General features: G+C 40.7%; 1 protein-coding gene across 1 annotated transcript in view; it reads right to left on the bottom strand.

The window, feature by feature from the left end:
* The window catches only part of LOC111822836 (zinc finger protein 234-like), a 23,520-nt gene extending 7,346 nt beyond the window's left edge, over positions 1-16,174 (bottom strand). Inside the window, exons 1-4 of the mRNA XM_023742735.1 lie at positions 16,006-16,174; positions 11,591-11,671; positions 8,828-8,905; positions 5,765-5,891 (exon numbers count right to left, since the gene is read on the bottom strand). Of these exons, the coding sequence (XP_023598503.1) occupies positions 5,765-5,891; positions 8,828-8,842 (142 nt within the window). The 5' untranslated portion in view covers positions 8,843-8,905; positions 11,591-11,671; positions 16,006-16,174. The remainder of the gene's footprint in view (positions 1-5,764; positions 5,892-8,827; positions 8,906-11,590; positions 11,672-16,005) is intronic.
* Positions 16,175-21,066: the final 4,892 nt, after the last annotated feature.

Below are 21,066 nucleotides of genomic sequence, written 5' to 3'. Positions count from 1 at the left end.
AGGATGTGTTTTCATTCTGATTTGATTCCATTAATTTCTTCATTCCATCCTTAATTTCTTCTATCACCCAGTAGTTTTTGAGCAAGGTGTTGTTCAGTTGCCATGTGTTTGATTTTTTTTTTTTCCTTGCTTTTTCTATTATTGATTTCTACTTTTATGGCTTTAAGGTCAGAAAAGATGTTTCATAATATTTAGATGCTTTGGATTTTGTTAAGGCTTGCTTTATGGCCTAATATGTGGTCTATTCTGAAGACTGTTCCATGTGCGTTAGAAAAGAAAGTCTACTTGGCTGCTGTTGACTAGAGAGTTCAGTATATGTCTATGAGATCAGACTGGTTGATTGTAGCATTTAGATCTTCTGTCTTTGTTGAGCTTCTTTCTGGATGTTCTGTTCTTCACTGAAAGTGGTGTGTTGAAGTCTCCTACTACTCTTGTAGAGCTGTCTATCTCTCTTTTGAACGCTGTTAGAGTTTATGTATTTTGGAGCCCTGTCACTGGGTGCATAAATATTTATTATAGTTACGTCCTCCTGGTGTATTGACCCTTTAATCATTATATAGTGTCCTTCCTTATCCTTTGTGGTAGATTCTACCTTAAAGTCTATTTTGTCAGAGATTAATATTGCCACTCTTGCTCTTTTTTGAGTATTGTTTGCTTGATATATTTTTTTCCATCCTTCGAGTTTTAGTTTGTGTCTTTAAGTCTAAGGTGTGTCTCTTGTAGGCAGCATATAGACAGATCGTGTCTTTTTATCCAACCTGCCACTCTTTGTCTCTTTATTGGTGTATTTAGTCCATTTACATTCAGCATAATTACTGATAGGTATGAGTTTAGTGCTCTCATTTTGAAGTGTTTGTGCATTGTTCACAGTTTCCTTGTACCACTTAATTTTCTGTGCTGAGTCATTTTTCTTTATGTATTTTCAACTTTTTCACAGTTGTTGATTTTGTATTTGCTGAGTCTTTATATTTTTCTAGTTTTTTATTTTGACTTGTAGGATTGTTAGTTTCCTTTGTGGTTACCTTAATATTTACCCCTGTTTTTCTAAGTTTATACCAGTCCTTTATTTCTTTACATTGCCTTGACTTCCTCTCAATATAAAAAATTTATGTCTACATTTTCTAAGTCCCTCTTTTTTGTTTTAATGTTGCCATTTTTTACATAGTGACATCTGTTTCCCTATTTTCAGTGTTTAGCTTTGATTTACTTTTGTGACTTCCCTATCTGGGTTGGTATCTGGTTGCTCTGTCCTGTGTTCTAGTCTTGGGTTGTTATCTGATGTTACTGATTTTCTAACCAGAGGACTCCCTTTAGTATTTCTTGTAATTTTGGTTTGGTTTTTGCAAATTCCCTAAATTTCTGTTTATCTGGAAATGTCCTAATTTCACCATCATATTTGAGAGACAGTTTTGCTGGAGATATAATTCTTGGCTGGCAATTTTTTTCCTTCAAGGCTTTATATATGTCATCCCATTGGCTTCTTGCCTGCATGGTTTCTGCTGACTAGTACAAGCTTATTCTTATGGACTCCCCTTTGTAGATGACTTTTTGTTTCTCTCTAGCCGCTCTGAAAATTCTCTCTTTATCTTTGGTTTTGGCAAGTTTGATTATGTCTTGGTGACTTTCTTTCAGGATCTACCTTATGTGGGGGGGTTAGAGGAGTATCTTGGATAGACTTCTTCTCATCTTTCAAGGTATCAGGGAAGTTTTCTGCCAACAAATCTTCAATAATTCTCTCTGTATTTTCTGTTATCCCCCCTCTTCTGGTACTCCAATCACTCATAGGTTATTCCTCCTGATAGAATCCAACATAATTCTTAGGGTTTCTTCATTTTTTTTAAATCCTTTTATCTGATTTTTCCTCAGATAAGTTGGTGTCAAGTGCTTTATATTCAATATCACTAATTCTGACTTCCATTGCCTCAATTCTGCTCCTATGACTTTCTATAGAGTTGTCTAATTCTGAAATTTTATTGTTAATCTTCTGGATTTCTGACTGCTGTCTCTCCATGGATTCTTGCAGCCTGTTAAATTTGTCATTATGCTCTTCCCTAACCTTTTTAATTTCCTCTCTTGCGTGTTCTGCGTTTTTATTTCCTTCTGAATCTCTGGAAGAGTCTGTATATTAATCTTTTGTATTCTGCCTCCAGTAATTCCAGAAATTTTCCTCCTCTGAAAAATTTCTAGATTCTTTATTTTGGGAGCTTGCTGAAGCCATCATGGACTGCCTCTTTATGTGATTTCATATTGACTGCTGTCTCCAAGCCATCAGTAAGTTATTATATTTATTTATGTTTGCTTACTGTGTCGTAGCTTCTTGTTTTGTTTTGATATGCCCAAATAGGCTGCTCGTGTGAGCTAGTTTGATTATTGGCACCTTTGAAGCTCTAATGTCCTGTCACCAGGTGGTTAGATCTGTTACTAGGTATGTGAGCTCAGGAGTCCGCCCACTCCTCCTGTATGGATTCAGCTCAGGTGCCCAGGTAGATAGCCACCAAGTGTGTGGTACAGGCTCTCACCTAGTCCTAGGCAGGTACGGTTGATTGGTATAGCCATAGACATTTGGCTGCAGCAGGGCAACACACTCTTAATAAGGCAAGGGGCTGACAGCCGACCCCAAGTGTCCAGAGGAAGGCGTGTCACTGCTCCCTACGGCACACAGATGGGTGGATTTTGCAGCCGGACTATGAGCACCCAATGCTGTTGGCTGTAAGGACTGGCGGGCACCTCTTATTCTTGGGCCCCTATTGCAGGTGGCTAGGTGGTGTGGGTGGAGCCACCAGCCCTCAGGCCCCTGATGTGGGTAGGTAAAGACCTTGCTTAATGGGCGGAGCAGTATCAAATGTCATGAACCTGCCACTTCACAGCTGAAACAGTTGAAGTTAGTCTTCAGGTATATACCCTGTTGTACTGTGGTAATGAGGGCCTACGCTGTTGAAATGAGCCCACAAGTCTATGCAGGGGGAAAGGCACTCAATGTCCATGGATCCCTTAGGCCTGTGCCTAGGCAAAGGAGCTTTGCCTACCCTGAGTTCCTGACTTAAGGTAGCTGGCAGTTTATTTTTTCCCGTTTGTTAATTGGTTCACTCTCCAAGGCTGGGAGAATGCCTCAGGGTGTGTGACGGATCCTACTTCCGGCCCAGGGGACTCGGCAATTGCTGAAGCCAGTCCAGGACCCAGTGCAGAGCAAGGAGTGGGGAAGTAAACAGGAGAGAGGTTTTTCCCTAATGGGGGTGTTTTTTGATGTGCATAGTAGACCAGATGCAAGTACTTATCTTTTGCTGAATGAGGGCTGCTTCTCACTGGTTCTGAGTGGCTGAGTAGACTCTCTGCTGCTGGGTCTCTCCTGGTGTGGAAAACGCCTCCCAAGTACTGGTGCTTGCCTGCCTCATCGCTCACCCATGAGCTAATCAGGTCTAAAGGGTTCAGGCTCTCGCCGGGTCAGGTCTGGTAACTCCTTGCTGCTTCCGAACTGTCTCTCCCTCCCCCTGCCACTCAGTCTGGTTCCTCAACTTTGCTTTTGATGTTCAGGGCTCCTAGATTGTCAAATATAATTGATCCACTTATTTTTTTGGGTCTTTGTTGTAAGAGGGTCCACCGGAAGTGTCTGACTACTCCGCCATCTTGGCCCCACCTCTGGTTCCTTACTTCTTTGAGGTATCTCTGCTCATCTGTCAGTCCATCAATGAGTTGAAGGGAAAATAATAAACCTTGTCCACAGCCAATTCATCTCTGGCAATTTCCATCCCACTTGACTCTATATTCTACACAGTACTTATTACCAAACTACATACCATCTAGGTTAATTTTTGTTTATTGCTTGTCTTTCTGACTACAATGTAGTATCAATAAGGACAACCATTTACACTGTTTCCTGATTTATAACCATGTCCAGAAGAATGCATGGCACATACTGGGCACTGAATAAGTGCACCCTGAATGAATAAATTTCTGTTTGACATTTTTGTGAACATTTAAGTCAAGTCATAAAGACAAAAAAGCTTTTCTAAGTAAGCTCTGTAAAACAGGAAAGGAGCAGAAAACTGTACTTTTGCTGGGAAACTGAAAGGCTGTACCAGAGACAGGGACTACCAAGAGAAGAAAATCAAATGTAAAAAATCACTTCATAGAAAAGAAAGTGACGGCCTAGGCACAGGTTCCTTTTGAACCTTTGGGCTGTCTTTTTGAAAAGAGTATTGAAAATCTGTGGATGAGGATGAACTGACCACTCACAACAGGTTTTCAAATTGAAAGACTCCTGCCCATTAGTGAGCTGTGAAATGAATTTAAAAGCGTGTAATAAGCATAAAAAAAACAACAACAAAATATCAGAGTATAATCACAAGCAAATATATATATATGTATCGTTACAGGAAATGCTTTCTCAAGTCACAAACACGAAACGTTTGCACTAGTTACAATAAAATACACCTTTCTGACTATGGCTTATGCTTGAAAATGTTGTAACAGTTTGGATCAGGAAGCTATCAAGCCCTTCATTAACCAAACTATTCAAATGGGAAGGTGAAATGATCAGAAATATAGGCAACACTGAGCTGTGTGACTTACTTTCCTCTCGTATTCAATCGGCTCCCTCTAGCACAGGGAAGGGGAAACCCAAGGGTAGTGATGTGGATGTGGACTTTAGAAGGGGAAATGGGCATCAGCTGTCAAATCTTTCAAAGGAAATTAAGCTTGCCTGGTTACTGTCTAAGACCTCAGGAAAGAGACTTTTTTTTCTTTTTCTTTTGGTAGGAATGCCTATCTCAGAAGTAGACATCAGAATCCTCATATAAAAAATGTAGTATTTCATTCCAGACATGAATATGCCCCCCCATGGAAGGCTCCAGGACGTCTATAGGGAAAACATCTCTTAGCACAATCACAAGATATCACTTTGAAGACTAAGGTGCGCCTGACACAAGCCATGGTGTTTTCAATTGCTTCATATGCATGCGAAAGCTTGACAATAAGGAAGACCGAAGAAGAACTGACACCTTTGAATTGTGGTGCTGGAGAAGAATACTGAATATACTATGGACTGCCAAAAGAACGAACAAATCTGTGTTGGAAGAAGTACAGCCAGAATGTTCCTTAGAAGCAAGCATGGCAAGACTACATCTCACATAATTTGGACGTGTTATCAAGAGGGATCAGTCCCTGGAGAAGGACATCACGCTTGGTAACATAGACAGTCAGCAAAAAAGAGACACGGACTGACACAGTGGCTGCAATCGTGGGCTCAAGGATAACAATGATTGTGAGGATGGTGCTGGACCGGACAACGTTTCATTCTATCGTACATAGGTTCACTACGAGTCGAAACCGAAAGCACCTAGCAACAACTGTTACAATTTACTGGAAATTTGTGTTCCTCCTGCATACTCATGAAGTAATCAGTAGCAGTGTTTTTCCAACATTTTTGTCAGTTGACACACTTGAATAAATGCCATTTATTTCAACACCTAGACACGTGTGCATAAATATGTATTACTAAAACATAGGTTGACCTACTTCTAAACCAGTGTCTCCTTTCATTAAATCTCCTCCTATTGGCTCTCACACCACACATGCAACCAGCCAGGGTGTGTGCTGCAATATGCTCTTTTTTTCCTAATGAACCCTGGTATTTTCTACTATTTTATTTCACAAAAAATTGCTGGTAGGAGAGTCAGTCCTCAAAACTCAGGTGACCATTCCAAGACCATTCAAAACCTTGAAAATCTGGGGAGATAAAGACAATCCAGAGAGAGGCTGTCCTCACCCACTGACACCAGGTTCCGGAAGGTCTCAACCATCACGTCTCGGTACAGCTTCTTCTGGGCAGGGTCTAGCAGCCCCAGCTCATCCTCAGTGAAGACCACAGCCACGTCCTTGAATGTCACTGCTTCCTGTAACATCAAGCACAAGTATGCCCTGTCTTAGAACTATAGTCCTCTTGAAAAGGTTGGGAGGATAGGGGGAAACTGTTCCAGATTTTGAGAAATATGAGTTAAAGCATAGATTACCCAGTCCTTCTTTCCAGTGCCATACACTGATTTTCCTTATCTTCACAGACAATGCGGCAATGAATGGAGCACTTGTATTTGTACTTGGTGTCCTCGGAGAGTAAACCCCTAGAACTATAAATGTTACATGCTGGGACACACATGATTTACCTTTTGATTCCTATGGCCAACTGCCTCAGAAAACATGGCCAATTTATTTTCAATGCACCCACCATCCTATGACTACTAAAAGGTGTTACAGCTCTCCTCACTTCCTTCTGAGCCCTCACCAGGATTGTCTTTGATGTTGATAACTTCACCAAAAGTTTCTTCAAGGCAATCTAGGCTTTTACTATTAGGCACCTTAAAACTTCCAGCCTCTACCCATTACCCAATTCTAAAACCATATAAATATCGCTGACTCTATGTAAGATGGAAACCCTGGTGGCGCAGTGAGTGGTTAAGTGCTACAGCTGCTAATCAAAAGGTCAGCAGTTCGAATCACCAAGTGCTCCTTGGAAACTCTGTGGCGCAGTTCTACTCTGTCCTATAAGGTTGCTATGAGTCAGAATCGACTCGATGGCAACAGGTTTGGCTTTTTGGTTTTCTACATAAGATGGCAAAGCAGGTTAAAAATTCTTTAGATCCTTTTGGTAATCTGATAAGGAAAAACAATTCATTTTTATAATTCTCATTTATTCATTTATAAATGAATACCATCATCTTTTCATATATTTGGTGGCCATCTCTATTTCTCCCTTTTAACTTGTCTACTCGTGTCTACATTCTTATATGGCCTATATTCCTATTGATATTTTCCTTTACAGTATGACCCTGTAATAGTTCTACAATAAATTTTATGTCTTCTTCTGGCATATACATTGTAAATATTTCAACCCACGTTGGTACTTTTTCTAATAACACTGTGATTTTATTTTCCCATGGAGGAATTTAAAAATTTTATATATCAAGCACGCTAATCACTGTACTTGTCAAATGGGGCTCTGAGCACCTCAGTGCCTTGAGGAGGAAAATCTGGGAGAAGAAGAGGTGCACAGTGAGGAGGAGTTAGGGGAGGAGCAGCGTGACCTGTGGAAATCATCACTCAGGACGCCACTCCAGGCACCCACACTACTGGATGTTCCTATAAGTCGAGCTCTTTCTCGTTCCTCTTGTCTCTTTCTTTGAACAGAATGCCGAATTCCCCTGACTCTGGGTTTCCTCTGAGAATCTAAGCAGGTTTCTCATGTTTTACATGGCCTGGAAGCTGTGGCCACGAAGGATGCCTGCCCCTCAAGACAGCTGGACTTCACGTCCCCACTGGCAAGAGGTAGTAGAGGGCGCAAGGCAGCGGAACTCAGCTTTCTGGAAGCTACCTGGAGACCCTCCTCAAGGGAGGGGACACTCCGCAGTCATTGCTCCCATGCCCACCTCGTTAATGTGCAAAATACTCAGAGAGTAGATTTTTCTACTATTGTCATAAATGTAAAATGTCAGGTAACAAAATAGTATATAAGTGGGGAGGAGGTGTAATCTATTTACCAAACAGTCAACATACGTGAAAAAGTACTTTAAATACGTGCTACATTGGCTGAAGAAAATTAGAATTTTTTCAGAATTGAGTTTTAGGGAAAAACATTTTATACAAGAACAAACTCACTGTAGTCTTATTTAAAATAATAAAATTCCTGGATATCTGAGATACAACTATTGGACTCTACTCATCTGAAGCAAAGAAAAAGAAGGAAACCAAAGACTCAAAGAAACTAGTCTACAGAACTAGTAGTCTACATGAACCACAGCCTCATCTACCTTAAGGTCAGAAGAACTAGATGGTGTCTGGCTACCACTACTGACTTTTCTCCTCAGAGCCACAGGAGATGGACCCTGACAGAATGGGAGAAAAATGTGGAACACAACCTAAAATTCCTAAAAAAAAGACACGCACACAGACTTACTGGACAGTTTGAGACTAGAGGACTCCCTGAGACTACTGCCCTACGATACTCTTTAAACCTTGAAACAAAAGTAGCCCTTGAGGTCACCTTTTAGCTAAATAACAGATTGGCTTTCACAGGTAATAAAAGAATATGACCCATGAGTACTATGCTTCTTTAAAAAAGAGCATCTATATGAGGCCAAACGATCAATAATTACTTTAAAATAGATGAAACTGTAAGGGGACAGGAAATCCAGATCCATGGAAACAGAGCAACCAGAACAGAAATACTAAGAATGTTCATGCACGGTGAAAAATGTAACCAATTCCACTGAACAATCTGTGCAGAAATTGGTGAATGAGAACCTAAACTGCTGTGTGACCCTTCCCTGAAAACCCAATAAAATATTATCTTCAAACAATAAATTTCCTAAGCCACTTAAACATCAAAGAGTAGGAAGTAGTGAAAAAATACAACGGTACAACAATTCAACTGGAAAATGATGTAACCACAAAAAAAACGATTGTTTCACAATAATAAGTGAAAAATGGACAATTTAAAATTAGATTTATATAATGAATACAAATAATTTATAAAAGTACACATGGAAAAGAATATGAGAAAATACAAACAGCTAATCAGTAAAGGAGTAGCAAAGTGTGAGAACTGCTCGTTCCTATTCCTTCTTTTGCCCTGATTTTTGAGGGGAAAAAAAAAAAAGACAGAATAACAGAAAAACTAAAAAGAAAGCCAAGGTAAGCCAAAAACATAGAAAGCAACCTGGCAAACAACAGGTCCGCAAATGTCCATTGTTCTGCTTGCGGCTTTAGAAGAGAAAACCGAGTGTACAGTCTGAGTAGTTAGAAGGTATTTTAAGAGAGAAAGGTAAGCCGCACTCACCATGAACCTGCTCATTTTTCGTCCTACTTCTGGTGATGTACAGAGTCCTGAGATACACAGAGTCCTCGGAACGCCAAACTATGGAAGGAAAAGGAAGACATAAAAAGGTGGCCAGGGATGTCACTCACCTTCATGGACTCTTACTGTTTATTAGCCAAGAGGCCCCTTAATCTGGGTGACTGCAGATGCACACGGCCTGATGTGCAGAACATGACCTGGACACCAGATGCCCTTGACCCCTTTCAGTCTGGGGTCAGTGAACACTCTGCACAACTACACACAGTGGCCCCCTCACCACTTGCCTTGCAAACCCCAAGACAGCAACTGTGATTCTGGTAAGAGAGAATTTGAAACAATATACTGAATAAGAGTCAGCTCTGGGGTCAATATATATATGTGGGTTCAAATCCTGGTACGACTTCTCACTAGCTGTGTCATCCTGGGCAAATTAATAAGATCTCTTTGCCTCAATTGCATCATCTGTAAAACACGAAGTAAAAGAGTCCACAATGACGGGATTGTTGCGAGGTGGAAAACTCTTAGAATTCTGTATCAGGGTTCTTATTATTTGGCAGCTACAGAACAGCACATGATATTCTCTAGTAGGCAATTACCTTTATAAATTTAATCTCTACCAAAGGAACATGGGCAGATACATGGACTTCTGATGTGACTGCTGCCAACTGAAGGTCCTACGTATCCTCTGAAAATTCTGTTAAATGGGCTTGACTATGTTCCCTAATAAATTGTTGCCTTAACAATAATATTTAAACTGGCATAAACAATTATTTTCTAAAGGGTGTGAAAACAAGTGCATTTCTGTCACTAACCAGAAAGGCCCTAACAAGGCCTTTTTATCAACATAAAAAGGTGCAGTACAAATGCTGGCAAATCTTATAGTATCCCTGAATGTTTTCAACTAAGGTCATGCATTTCCTTGATAAAACTAATTAAAACACGGAGGAATAAAACAGATCAATATGCATGGAGAAAAAGAAAACACATTACAGTCACGTGTCACTTAACATCCATGATACGTTCTGTGAAATAGGACGTTATGTGATTTGGACATTGTGCGAACACCATGTTATATACTTAGCAAAGCTATGCGAGATACTGTCGTGTACCTGTAATGACTAAATAGTCAAGACACTGTACTGTCCTTCAGCTAACATCAGCACTCACAGACTCACCACTCACTTTCACATGGTACAGTGAAAAACATTGTTTGAAGAGCTGGAACCACCCAGAGTTAGCATTAAACTCGCTACCATAACCTGGTCCTGCTTTTCCCTTAAGCATCTCAAACGAGCTTCGTGCCTAAGCAGTGATCATCAACGTGCTGAGAAAAATTCGCTTTTGTGTCTGGTACTCAAGCCGCATCGTTAGCAATTTCTCCATATCTGATATAGGTCCCTCTCGCATTTTCATTAGCCTTGTAGCTTTCAGTGGAGTTGATGCTTTAACAGCTCGGAGAATTTTTTCTTTGTTTTTGAGGATTGTCGTGAATGTTGAGCGTTACATGCCTCAATCTTGAGCAACAGCATTCACTGATTTTCCACCCTCGTGTTGTTTAATAACCTTGTTTCACCTCCAAATCGATACTTCTGCTTTGCCTCTTGCTGCTATCACTAGCACTGGTTTTGCTGCATTTGGGCCATGATGCACTTCACAGTAATATTTTCAAAAGAAGATCAGCGAGCTAACTCTACAACGTTCAAAAGACACGTGATGTATGAGACTGGGTGCTGCTGCCTACAAGTCTAAACATGAACTGTTATACAGTAAACTTTTTATTTGTAACTAGGAAAAAAAAAACCAAACCTGTTGCCACTGAGTCAATTCCGACTCATAGTGACCCTACAGGACAGAGAACTGGCCCACAGAGTTTCCAAGGAGCGCCTGGTGGATTCAAACTGCCGACCCTTTGGTTAGCGGCTGAACTCTTAACCACTACGCCACCAGGGTTTCCGAAAGTTCACATTACAATAATGATACGAAGTAAAGTACATACATAAGCCAGCGACATAGCCATTTATTATGACTATCAAGACATATGTTTTATAGGTTATATATTATCTAGTTACTATACCATTATACACCTGGCAGTGCAATCACTTTGTATACAAGATACATGAGATACACGTGTTGTGTGCAGGAAGCTGTTGCATTGGCTACATCTGGTTACGTCCGCTATGTCCATTCTCCTATTGGGATTTCTAAACTTTATTATAACCTTATGGGACCATGGACATATATGCGGTTGGATATTACCCGAACAGACATTACACAGCACATGACTGTAGTTTTTAGTTTTTATTAAAAAATACAGGATTCTGGAAAGTAATAGTTTGATGAAGCCACTGTGGAGAAGTATGACTGTTTTTCAAAAAGTTAAACATGAAACTAACACTGAACCTATCAATTCCCTACCTAGGTATCTACCCAGGAGAATGAAAACACATGTCCACTTAAAGACCTGTCCGTATAAAGACTTGTATGTGTATGCTGATAGCAGCACTAATCATACAAAAACCAGAACTCAGAAGAAGAGTGGGTTCTGAGTCCATATTGATATAACATTTATGTTGGAATGAATAAAGAGAAGTTAGTCTTTACAATAGAATGCGCAATAATAAATGTATCTCCCCAAAATTTATTCTCTACAAAAGGTAAAGTACTAACTTTTCAGTAGAGAATCTTGACAGCCTTCACTTAGTCACGTAAACAAAGTTGAGATCAGCAATACTGGGACAAACCCACCTCACTGGCCTCTTGACATGCTGCACGGGAAGGACTCCTCACCACTTCTGTGGTATCGCTGCCAATATTGTGTCATCCGAACTGAAACGTGAAAAATACCAGATAAACCCCAAATGAAGGCCTTTCTCTAAAATACTTGCTCGTACTTTTTAAAAACAACAAGAACAAAAAAGACAAAGACTGAAGAATCATTCTTGTGAAAGCAGAGTACAGAAACATGACAACTGAACGAGTAATGCATCAATCAGACCCTGAACTGAGGGGATAAGCTTTAGAGAAGACTTATTTTAGGAGAACAGAACAAATTTAAATATGGACTGCGCATTAGATAACAGTATGTTATCTGTTACCTACTATTATCTACGAGATAATAGTATTAACTACTTTTATCTAGCATAACGTTTAAAAGTATCTAGTATATTATGCGGAGCCCTGGTGGCACAGTGGTAAAGAGCTCCTCTGCTAAGCAAAAGGTCAGCATTTCGAACCCACCAGGCGCTCCTTGGAAACCATATGGGGAAGTTCTACTCTTTCCTATAAGGCCGCTATGAGTCGGAATCGACTTGACGGTAAGGGGTTTGGTTTTTTGGTTTATTGTATTATGTTATTACAAACTGGTGGTTTATCAGGAGAACACTTGCCTTCCACGTGGGAGACCCAGGTTTAACTTCCAGGAAATGCACCTCGTGCCCAGCAACCACCCTATGATGCTGAACAGGTTTCAGGGGACCTTCCAAGTTAAAAATGGCTAAATGGAAAGAACTGGTGACCTCCTTCTCAAATCTGCCAATAAAAACCCCATGGATCACAACGGAACATTGTCTGATCCACAAAGAACCAAGGGAATGGCACGGCACTGGGCAGTGTTTCATTCCATTGTGCAGGGGTCACCATGAGTTGGGGCCAACTCGAAAGCAGCTAACAATATATTACGCTAAAGCCCTATAACCAGCCTCTCTTAACTGCCTCTTACAAAGGCAGCCCATCATTCCCCGCTATGTGTGGGTTTCCTTGCTGCACAAGATAAAACCTGTCTTGGATTACAGGTATATTCCTGATAGTACTTGGCTGACGGTCATCGACAAAGTAAAGAAGCAAAATGTAAAGAGCTCATAAATCTGGGTACAGAGTATATGAGAGTTCCTCATACTCTTTTTGCAACATTCCCAAAGGTTTGAAATTATATAGAAATAAAACATTTTAAAAAATCAGGAAGTAGACTTAGTAATTACAATAGTAATGATAATAATAAGGATGACGATGATGATATATAGCAGTTCATTAGTGTCTTCTTTCTTGGAGGTGTTTGAAAATTTACATAGTTAAAAAAGATAAGGGAAAAACGTGATGGAAAAAGACTCATCTTTAAAATAGGGAAAAAGCAGTACCACTTCACAGAGCCACGGTGTGGAATCATGTAGTGTTAAAAATAATCAAAACTCAAAGAAATTAAACCTATTCTGTGCAGTTATTCCATGTGCATGTAGATAGACCATTTTGATTCCAGAAAGGGCAAATGGTTCAAAGTCTGTCCGTTACAATGAGGCTTAAAAGAGAAGAGAAGAAAGAAAAACAGAACATCCACCACTGGGCAATCTCAACATAACTGACTGATCCCTGGCCTCTCCCCTTTACTGAAATCAGATTATATCAGGTCACAAGGTGGTCTCAGGCCTTCATCCACCTTCAGCCATGCCTTTTGAAATTTAAACTTAGTAAGCCTGGCTTGCGAACAGCAAAGAAAAGATTAGCAACTCTGGGTAAAAGAAAAACCACCGGCAGAATAAAATTCGGTCAGGAAATTTCTTTACAATATTTGGTTTCATGAATGAGAAAACCTTAAAATCAAAGTAAGATGGCTCATCTTAATTTTTCTGTTTGACAGCACTAACCTGTATAAAACCCTTAGAACAGAACTTAGCAACTGAATCTTAACCCATGCTAGAGCGCATTTCACACACTCTACAACACACGTGAAAATCTCTGTGGAAGAACGCCAAGTCCTCCTCACCCGGGGCTCTCCTACCAGTAGCCAAGGAGCCACTGCCTCCACCTCCGTGCAGTCCTGTTGGAGGAGTGGGGGCTGGTGAAAGAAAGGAGGCTGTGAATTACAATGACCGCATCACTGTCCCCTATACACCACAGTTCGTTCTCCTCACTCTGAACAGCTGGAAGCAACCCCCTCCTTCCTAAGGGAATAGGTCAGAGGGAATCCAGGAAGATCCCACTTCCTGCCCACCTCAGAGACGAGGGCCAGAGCCACTGCAGCTGGAGCTCTGACTGCATCCCTGATTCAAAGTGTTACAATAATAATAATAATAAAGAAGAAATGAAAACATACAGGGTTCATTCCAGCAGTTAGTCAGTACGCACTCAGGAAGACCCCACTGTTTAGGAAAACCAGGAGGGCCCACTGTGGGGCAGTTGCAATTAGGTCCTTTTTTTTAAATTGTGGATAAAACATACACATAAAAACATTCGACAATACACAAACCCCCCACATTTACAATTCACTGCCACGGACTACAGTTTTTACAATGAGGTTTTTGAGAAAAGGAGGAAATACAACAGAAAATATCTTTGGCTAATCTTAACCTGATTGCTCGAACCACGCCCCCCGCTTTCTGAGATCAGCTGGCAGCAGGATACTAAGTGGTCTCAGGCCTGGCCAACCCACCATTCATTTGCACAATTCCTCAGGCATAGTCTGGAGGTTTTAAAATCATAAAGCACCTCAACTGCTGAGGAGACTTCAAAGGCCTAGAATTGTCCTCTCAGGAGACAAGGGCAAAGGCCAATTTACTTTTTGGTGAATTTAAATTCTTTGCACAAACTTTAAACGAAGTTTTGGTTAACCTATGTCTTACCACAGAGGGATCTGTGAAGGAAGACTTAATCACTGTGTCCACCTGGGCCTCAGGTTCCTAATTATTAACAGGGACCCCACAGGAGTGCCTCTCAGGAAATTAAATGCTTTAGTACTAACCACCAGAAGGTCGCCGTGAGTCGGAATCAACACGTCCTCGCCAACAGGTTTTTCATGGGTAACGACAAGATATTACCATTCATCGCGAGCCGGAAATTGTTTTAAGACTTTTATTTATAAAACCCAAAAACCAAACCCGTTGCTATCGAGTTGATTCCGACTGATATTGACCCTATAGGATAGAGAAGAACTACCCCATAGGGTTTCCAAGGAGCAGCTGGTGTATTTGAAATGCCAACTTTTTGGTTAGCAGCCAAATGTGTAACCATTGCGCCACCCGAGTACCTCATTTAATTCTCAAAACAACTCTATTATGAAAGAACCTGTTGTTTGACGATGAGTCGATTTCGACTCATAGCGACCCTACAGGGCAGAGTAGAACTCTGCCCATAGGTTTTCTAGGCTGTAGTCCTGACGACGGCAGATAGATCAGCAGTCTTTTCTCCCAACGAGCGGCTGGTGGTTTTGAAATGCCTCCCTTTTGGTTAGCAGCTGTCTCAGGAATAGAAAACTTTCAGTGCGGTCAATGAGACACTGGCATAATATGCTGACCATGTTATCTAATTTTAATCTAGATTTCTAGACTAACAGCTATGTTTTTTGAGAAACACATGTTTCTCCTCGGTGGTCAAAACCAGGATGTGAAACCAGATGCCCCAAGGGGTCTTAACCAAGTGAGTATCTAAAAAAAAAAAAAAACCCATTGCCGTCCAGTCGATTCTCACTCATAGTGACTATCCATTCCCCTCAAAACAAACGTACTCAGGGAGAGTGCTGTCTGGGTGCTGTTGGCAATTAAGATATTTTTGCAAGACGGACAAAAGAAAATACATGCAAGCATCTTGTGAAACTCTCTGTAATCAGTAACTATAGTATTAATAATCAGTAACCAATCAGAGTGTAATTATTACAATATTCACTGATTTTCCCGGAACTGCCTTCCCTATAGTTTGGTTCCTCTTTTCACCCCCTAAGAATACCTGTATAACGAAACTGCCCCGGGACTACCTGGTTCCATTTTCAATTGGCTATGAAGTTCCCCAATTGCAATTGTTTTAAATCCTTAATAAACTTCACTGTTTTAACCTGAAACAGCGTTCAAGGTTTTCTCTACACAGCCGGGCGTTTAACATTGCGCCACCAAGGCCGCTTCACGAAAACACTAATCACTTTCACGAAATCACCTTTTTACAATTAACGCACCAGGAGACACAGAGAGATGAAGTAACTCGCCCAATGCTGTACCGAGAAGAACTGGCAGCGCGCGTGCAAGGTAGAGGAAAGCAGATTTGGGAGCTGAGAGCCCAGGGGACCCTCAAATAAGGCAAGCCACGACCCAAGCCCGTCCCCAACCCAGCGACGCGCGAATTGCCCCAAATGGAAAAGTCTCCGCGAACAGAACGCAAACCACCGCCCTCTCTTTCCAAACCTCCGTTTGCGCTGCGACTTCTTTCCACTAACTCGATGTCCTGGTCGTTACAGGTCCAAAACACAGGTCCAGAAAGTTAGTAAAGGTCTCCGAAACGCAGGACGACTACCCACCACGAGGAAAAACATGGCAGGAACCTCAAGCCCCTGGAGTGGAAGTGCCTCTAAATGCCTAAAGATTCTGGACTACATTTCCCAGAATTCCGCACACCTTCCTGCATGCGCGGAAGTGGCCGGGAATAATGGCGAATGCCCGTTTTAGGGAATCAGCACAAGACGGAGAGGAGGGCAAACTAAAAAGGTAACGGTTGGAATCCACCAGCCAGCCCTTGGAATCTCTATGGGGCAGTTGTACTCTGTCCCGTAGGGTGGCTATGAGTCGGAATCGACTCCACGGCACCTAACAATAACAATGGTTAGTATAAGAAGCCCTGGGGGTGCAGTGGTAAAGCGCTCAGATGCTAATAAGATTAGCGGTTTAAACCCACCCATCCCTTCCGCTCTGACCAGAAAAAACTGCAGTCCTCTCTCATTAAGGTCACAGCCTAGGAAACCCTATGGTGCAGTTCTACTCTGTCACAGGGGTTCGCTAAGAGTGGAAAATCGCCTGGATGGCACACAACAATGGTTAATGTACTTTGACAGTATGAGGCTAGAATTTAAAGAATGGGCGAGGTAGAATGGTTTGGGAGGGGCATTCAGCACCAAGAAGATACCAACTCCCTTTGATACCACTAGTTTCGCAGAAAAAACCACCGTTTGAGAGGGCCAAAGGGAAAGCAGTGGCCTCATAAAACAGCCATTTTCCCAACTTTGGTGGCGAAAACACCAAATTTCAGAGAAATTAATACATTATCCAGCATCTCCAAAGAAGCTTACCTGCTGAAGAGGTTGGCATTAGGGTCATTCTTGAGCCCAAAAGCCTATGATTTAATGCAAGGACACTCAAGAGAATTCTGCAGGTGAGAGATGGCTTTAGTGCTAATATTCTTTTTTTTTTTTTAACCATTTTTTTTGGCTAAAATATCTGCATTGTATTTAGTAATTATAATACTGATGTATAAGTTGAAACGATTTAAAAGTACTATAAAGCAAGACAAGAAAAATTCCACCTTCAATATGACTTGAAGTTAACCAGATGCTTTTTCTCTCCAAAAATACCCATCTTCAATCTACATATTTCTTTTTCACAAATGAAGTCATACAAAATCTCATGTTGTGTGTCTGTTTCTCTAAATTCAGTATAATTTAGGTATTTTCCAGTGTCAGTCACTAAAAATCCAATTTCTCCCAGTCGGTGGGTGCATGGTGATGCATTGAACAGAATGAGAAAAAAATAATAAAAAAAAAAGAAAAGCCTCTGACATCCAAAAGCTGGCCTGGCATTCACAGCTAGGTCATATGATTATAGGACGTAAGTAATCTCACAGCATACCAACTCCAGACAAGGTTTCTGTGAGACCATTCTAAAGGGAGACAAAACAAGGCCATTTCATTATGTGTTGTTTAAGCAGACTAAAATAAGGTCAGTGTGCGTTCACAAAATACCAAACAGTCCCTTCTCTTAACTAAATGAGTGGCTGCTACTTCTCTACCAATTACAGCTTTATCTTTAGTCTGTCCTCCCTCTAGGTAACAATGATTGAGATACTCGGACTTAAAATTCCTCCTGCTTTCTGAATGCATCCAATCTAGGCAGAAACCCAGCTTCCTTAGACATTCCCCCAAACCACTGGGGAGGGTGGGGGGAACCCAAATTCCATAATCCTAACAATGTCTCAACTTGTAACACTTTCATGGTTCCTCACTGTGTGTGTACTCCCTTGCTGTAACGTGTTAAACCCAACTTCTTCGAATACACGTGTTCCTGGGTGAACAAAAAAATTGTTGGCATGCTTCCTGATGAGTAGTAGGTTTGCTATTCTGAATGAAGATGTAACAAACACTGTCCTGTGGTTATCTGGGACAGACACTGTTGGCTGTTAAACCAACTGCCAGTCAGAAATCCCTTCTTTCTTACTCTTCTTCACCACATAGAAGAGCTAAATTGCACGCTTCCACCTTCCTTGCGGCCAGGGGTGTCCATGGATAGAACTGGCTTGTGAGATATAAAGGAGTTTATCCACTGGGGGGTTTAAAGAAACTTATTTTCCTCCTCATAAAAAAGATATTCTTAAAGAGTAAAGCTTGATATTTAGTGTGGTATTCTTCAGTTTAATTTGTCATGTATTTCCTCATGATGAGATTTTACCTTATGTATTTTTAGCAGGAATTTAATGGGAATGATATAGTCCTTTTTACAGCATCACTTTTCAACCATTTCAGGAGGTAGCATGTGATCAAGAAATATCAGAAAGAGATTTACCTGTGTCTTATTGACTATGCAAAGGCATTCAATTGTGTGAATAACATTACAAAGAACGGAAATTCCAGAACACTGAAGTGTGCATGCTCGGCACCTGTAGGTAGACCAACAGTCAGTCAATCAAACAGAACAACCGGATACTCTGTGGTTTAAAGTCAGAAAAGGTGTGCATCAGGGTTGTATTCTTTCACCATACTTATTCAATCTGTATGCTGAAGAAATAAACTGAGAAACCGGACTATATGAAGAAGAGCATGGCATCATTTTGTAGGAAGACTCGTTAACGACCTGCGATATGCAGATGACATAACCTTGCTTCCTGAAAGTGAAGAGGACCTGAAGCACTTCCTGATGAAAATCAAAGATTACAGCCTTCAGTATGGATTACAACTCAACATAAAGAAAACAGAAATCCTCACAACTGGACCAATAAGCAACATCATGATAAACGGAGAAAAGACGGAAGCTGGCAAGGATTTCATTTTATTTGGATCCACAATCAATGCCCATGGAAGCAGAAGTCAAGAAATCAAACGTCACATTGCGGTTGGACAAATCTGCTGCAAAACACCTCTTTAAAGTGTTAAAATGCAAAGATGTCACCTTGAGGACTAAGGTACACCTACCCCAAGCCATGGTATTTTCAATCACCTCGTATGCATGTGAAAGCTGGACAGTGAATAAGGAAGATTGAAGAAAAATTGATGCCTTTGAATTATGGCGTTGGTGAAGAATATTGAATATACCATGGACTGACTGCCAGAAGAACGAGCAAATCTGTCTTGGAAGAAGTACATCCAGAATGCTTATTAGAAAACGATGATGTCAAGACTTTGTCTCATGTACTTTGGACATGTTATCAGGAGGAACCAGTCCCTGGAGAAGGACATCATGCTTGGTAGAGGTAGTGAAAAAAAGCAAGGCCCTCAACGAGATGGATTGACACACTGCCTGCAACCATGGGCTCAAACATAGCAATGATTGTGAGGATGGCGCAGGACCGGACAGTGTTTTTCTGTTGTACACAGGGTCACTATGAGTCGGAACCGACTGACAGCACCTAACAAGGCATCATTATCAGGATGTACTACACATCAGTTTTTTTCATTATTTGTGCTGTTAAATTTGAAGTTAAATGGATTCTCCAGTGTAAAGTCCCATTCAATGAATTTTGTGGGGAGATAGTTTCAGAGTATGTTAATATTATAGTCTTTATCAAATTTTATCTTGTTTGCCTTAACATTTATTGGTATTTCTGGCTTAAATCAATTATTACTTTTATGGATATAAAACTCATTTTCCAACTTATTCCATGTGACTTAGTTGCCATTTTATTCTAACAAAGGGCTTTTCACATCTCGTTTCTTTATACCAGTATGGACTTATGATTTAAGGGATTCATATGTACTATTATTTGCTTAATAATCAAATTGTTTCAAATCTGGCTAGTGAAATCCTGTTCAAGCAATCTTCTCTGTCATTCTGACTTGTGTTTCTCATGCTTTAAGCTCTTTGAATACTTACTCTCTCATACTATATGGTTCAGGCTCATTGTGTACTTAACCTGCCCCTAGCTAAGATCAGCCATTCCTTCTAGGAACCCTGGTTCCAACGACTGCAGAATGTAGTTAGCACTAAGAAGTAATCATTGCTACTGGGTTGTCATTTGATCCTCTTAGCTGTCAAAGCTACCAAATATATTTATACATACGTTTACCTATACACATACATACACTCACACATGTATCTTTAGCTCTACAGCTTTCATACTGATACACCCAAGTTCAATTCAGCATACTTTTTTGTTTGTAACTCCATCATCCAGCTTAGTTGTTCACTTGTTAAATCATAAAATATACATAAGTTTTAGAATTATTCATACCACTGTGAAAAACCGAGCTAACTAGAGTTCAACATTTTGTATTTGTTTTTAGACTGAGGATATACATGGGTAAGTCAAAAAGTATCACTACTAGGGTTCCAGTTCATACATGCACGGGTTTATTCCAAACAAAACGTGTTTACACGTCTCTGCAATTAGCGGATGACTGTAGGTAAGTTCTCTCGGTAAAACACTTGTTAGTCTCTTTAAGGTGCTTTCAAAATAAACGGTACTTTTTGTGCCAGGGGAAAAAGAAAACGAAGTCAGGGCTAGTATCAAATTTTTAACAAAACTCAAGTGGACATCTTCCCAAATTGTTAGAAGCTTTGCAACAAGTTTATGGGAATGCTGCCCCACATAAAAGTTTTTACAAGGATCAAACGTTTTAAGGAAGGTCGGGAAGAACTCAAGGAGCCAAGAGGGGAAAAGGAACTCAGGTCACGGCAACTGTTTTCAGATTCCAAAGGGGGTAATCTCGATAGATCTTCTCTAAGGACACTGGACAATCAAGGGGGCTTATTATGAAGAAGTTTTAAGAAAACTGAAAACTATACTGATGAGAAAAAGGCCAGGGCAGTTGTACAGAGGAATTTTTTTCCACCACCACAATGCACCTGATCATTCTTCAAAGATAGGAAAGGCTGTCCTACAAAAATTTTGTTGGGAAATCTTAACCCTGTCCACCCTACAGACCTTATCTTGACCCTTCAGACTTTTTTGTTCCCCAAACTCAACGTTTAAAAGGAATTTAAGTCCCTTGAGGATGCCAAAAGTGCCGTTTTGACATGGTGTTAATCAAAGACCACAGAATTTCG

Source organism: Trichechus manatus, unplaced genomic scaffold (assembly GCF_000243295.1).
Source record: "Trichechus manatus latirostris isolate Lorelei unplaced genomic scaffold, TriManLat1.0 scaffold00216, whole genome shotgun sequence".
In the NCBI taxonomy this organism is placed as follows: domain Eukaryota; kingdom Metazoa; phylum Chordata; class Mammalia; order Sirenia; family Trichechidae; genus Trichechus; species Trichechus manatus.
The sequence above is the reverse complement of the archived record's forward strand: the minus strand, read 5'-3'. Positions and strand labels throughout refer to the sequence as shown.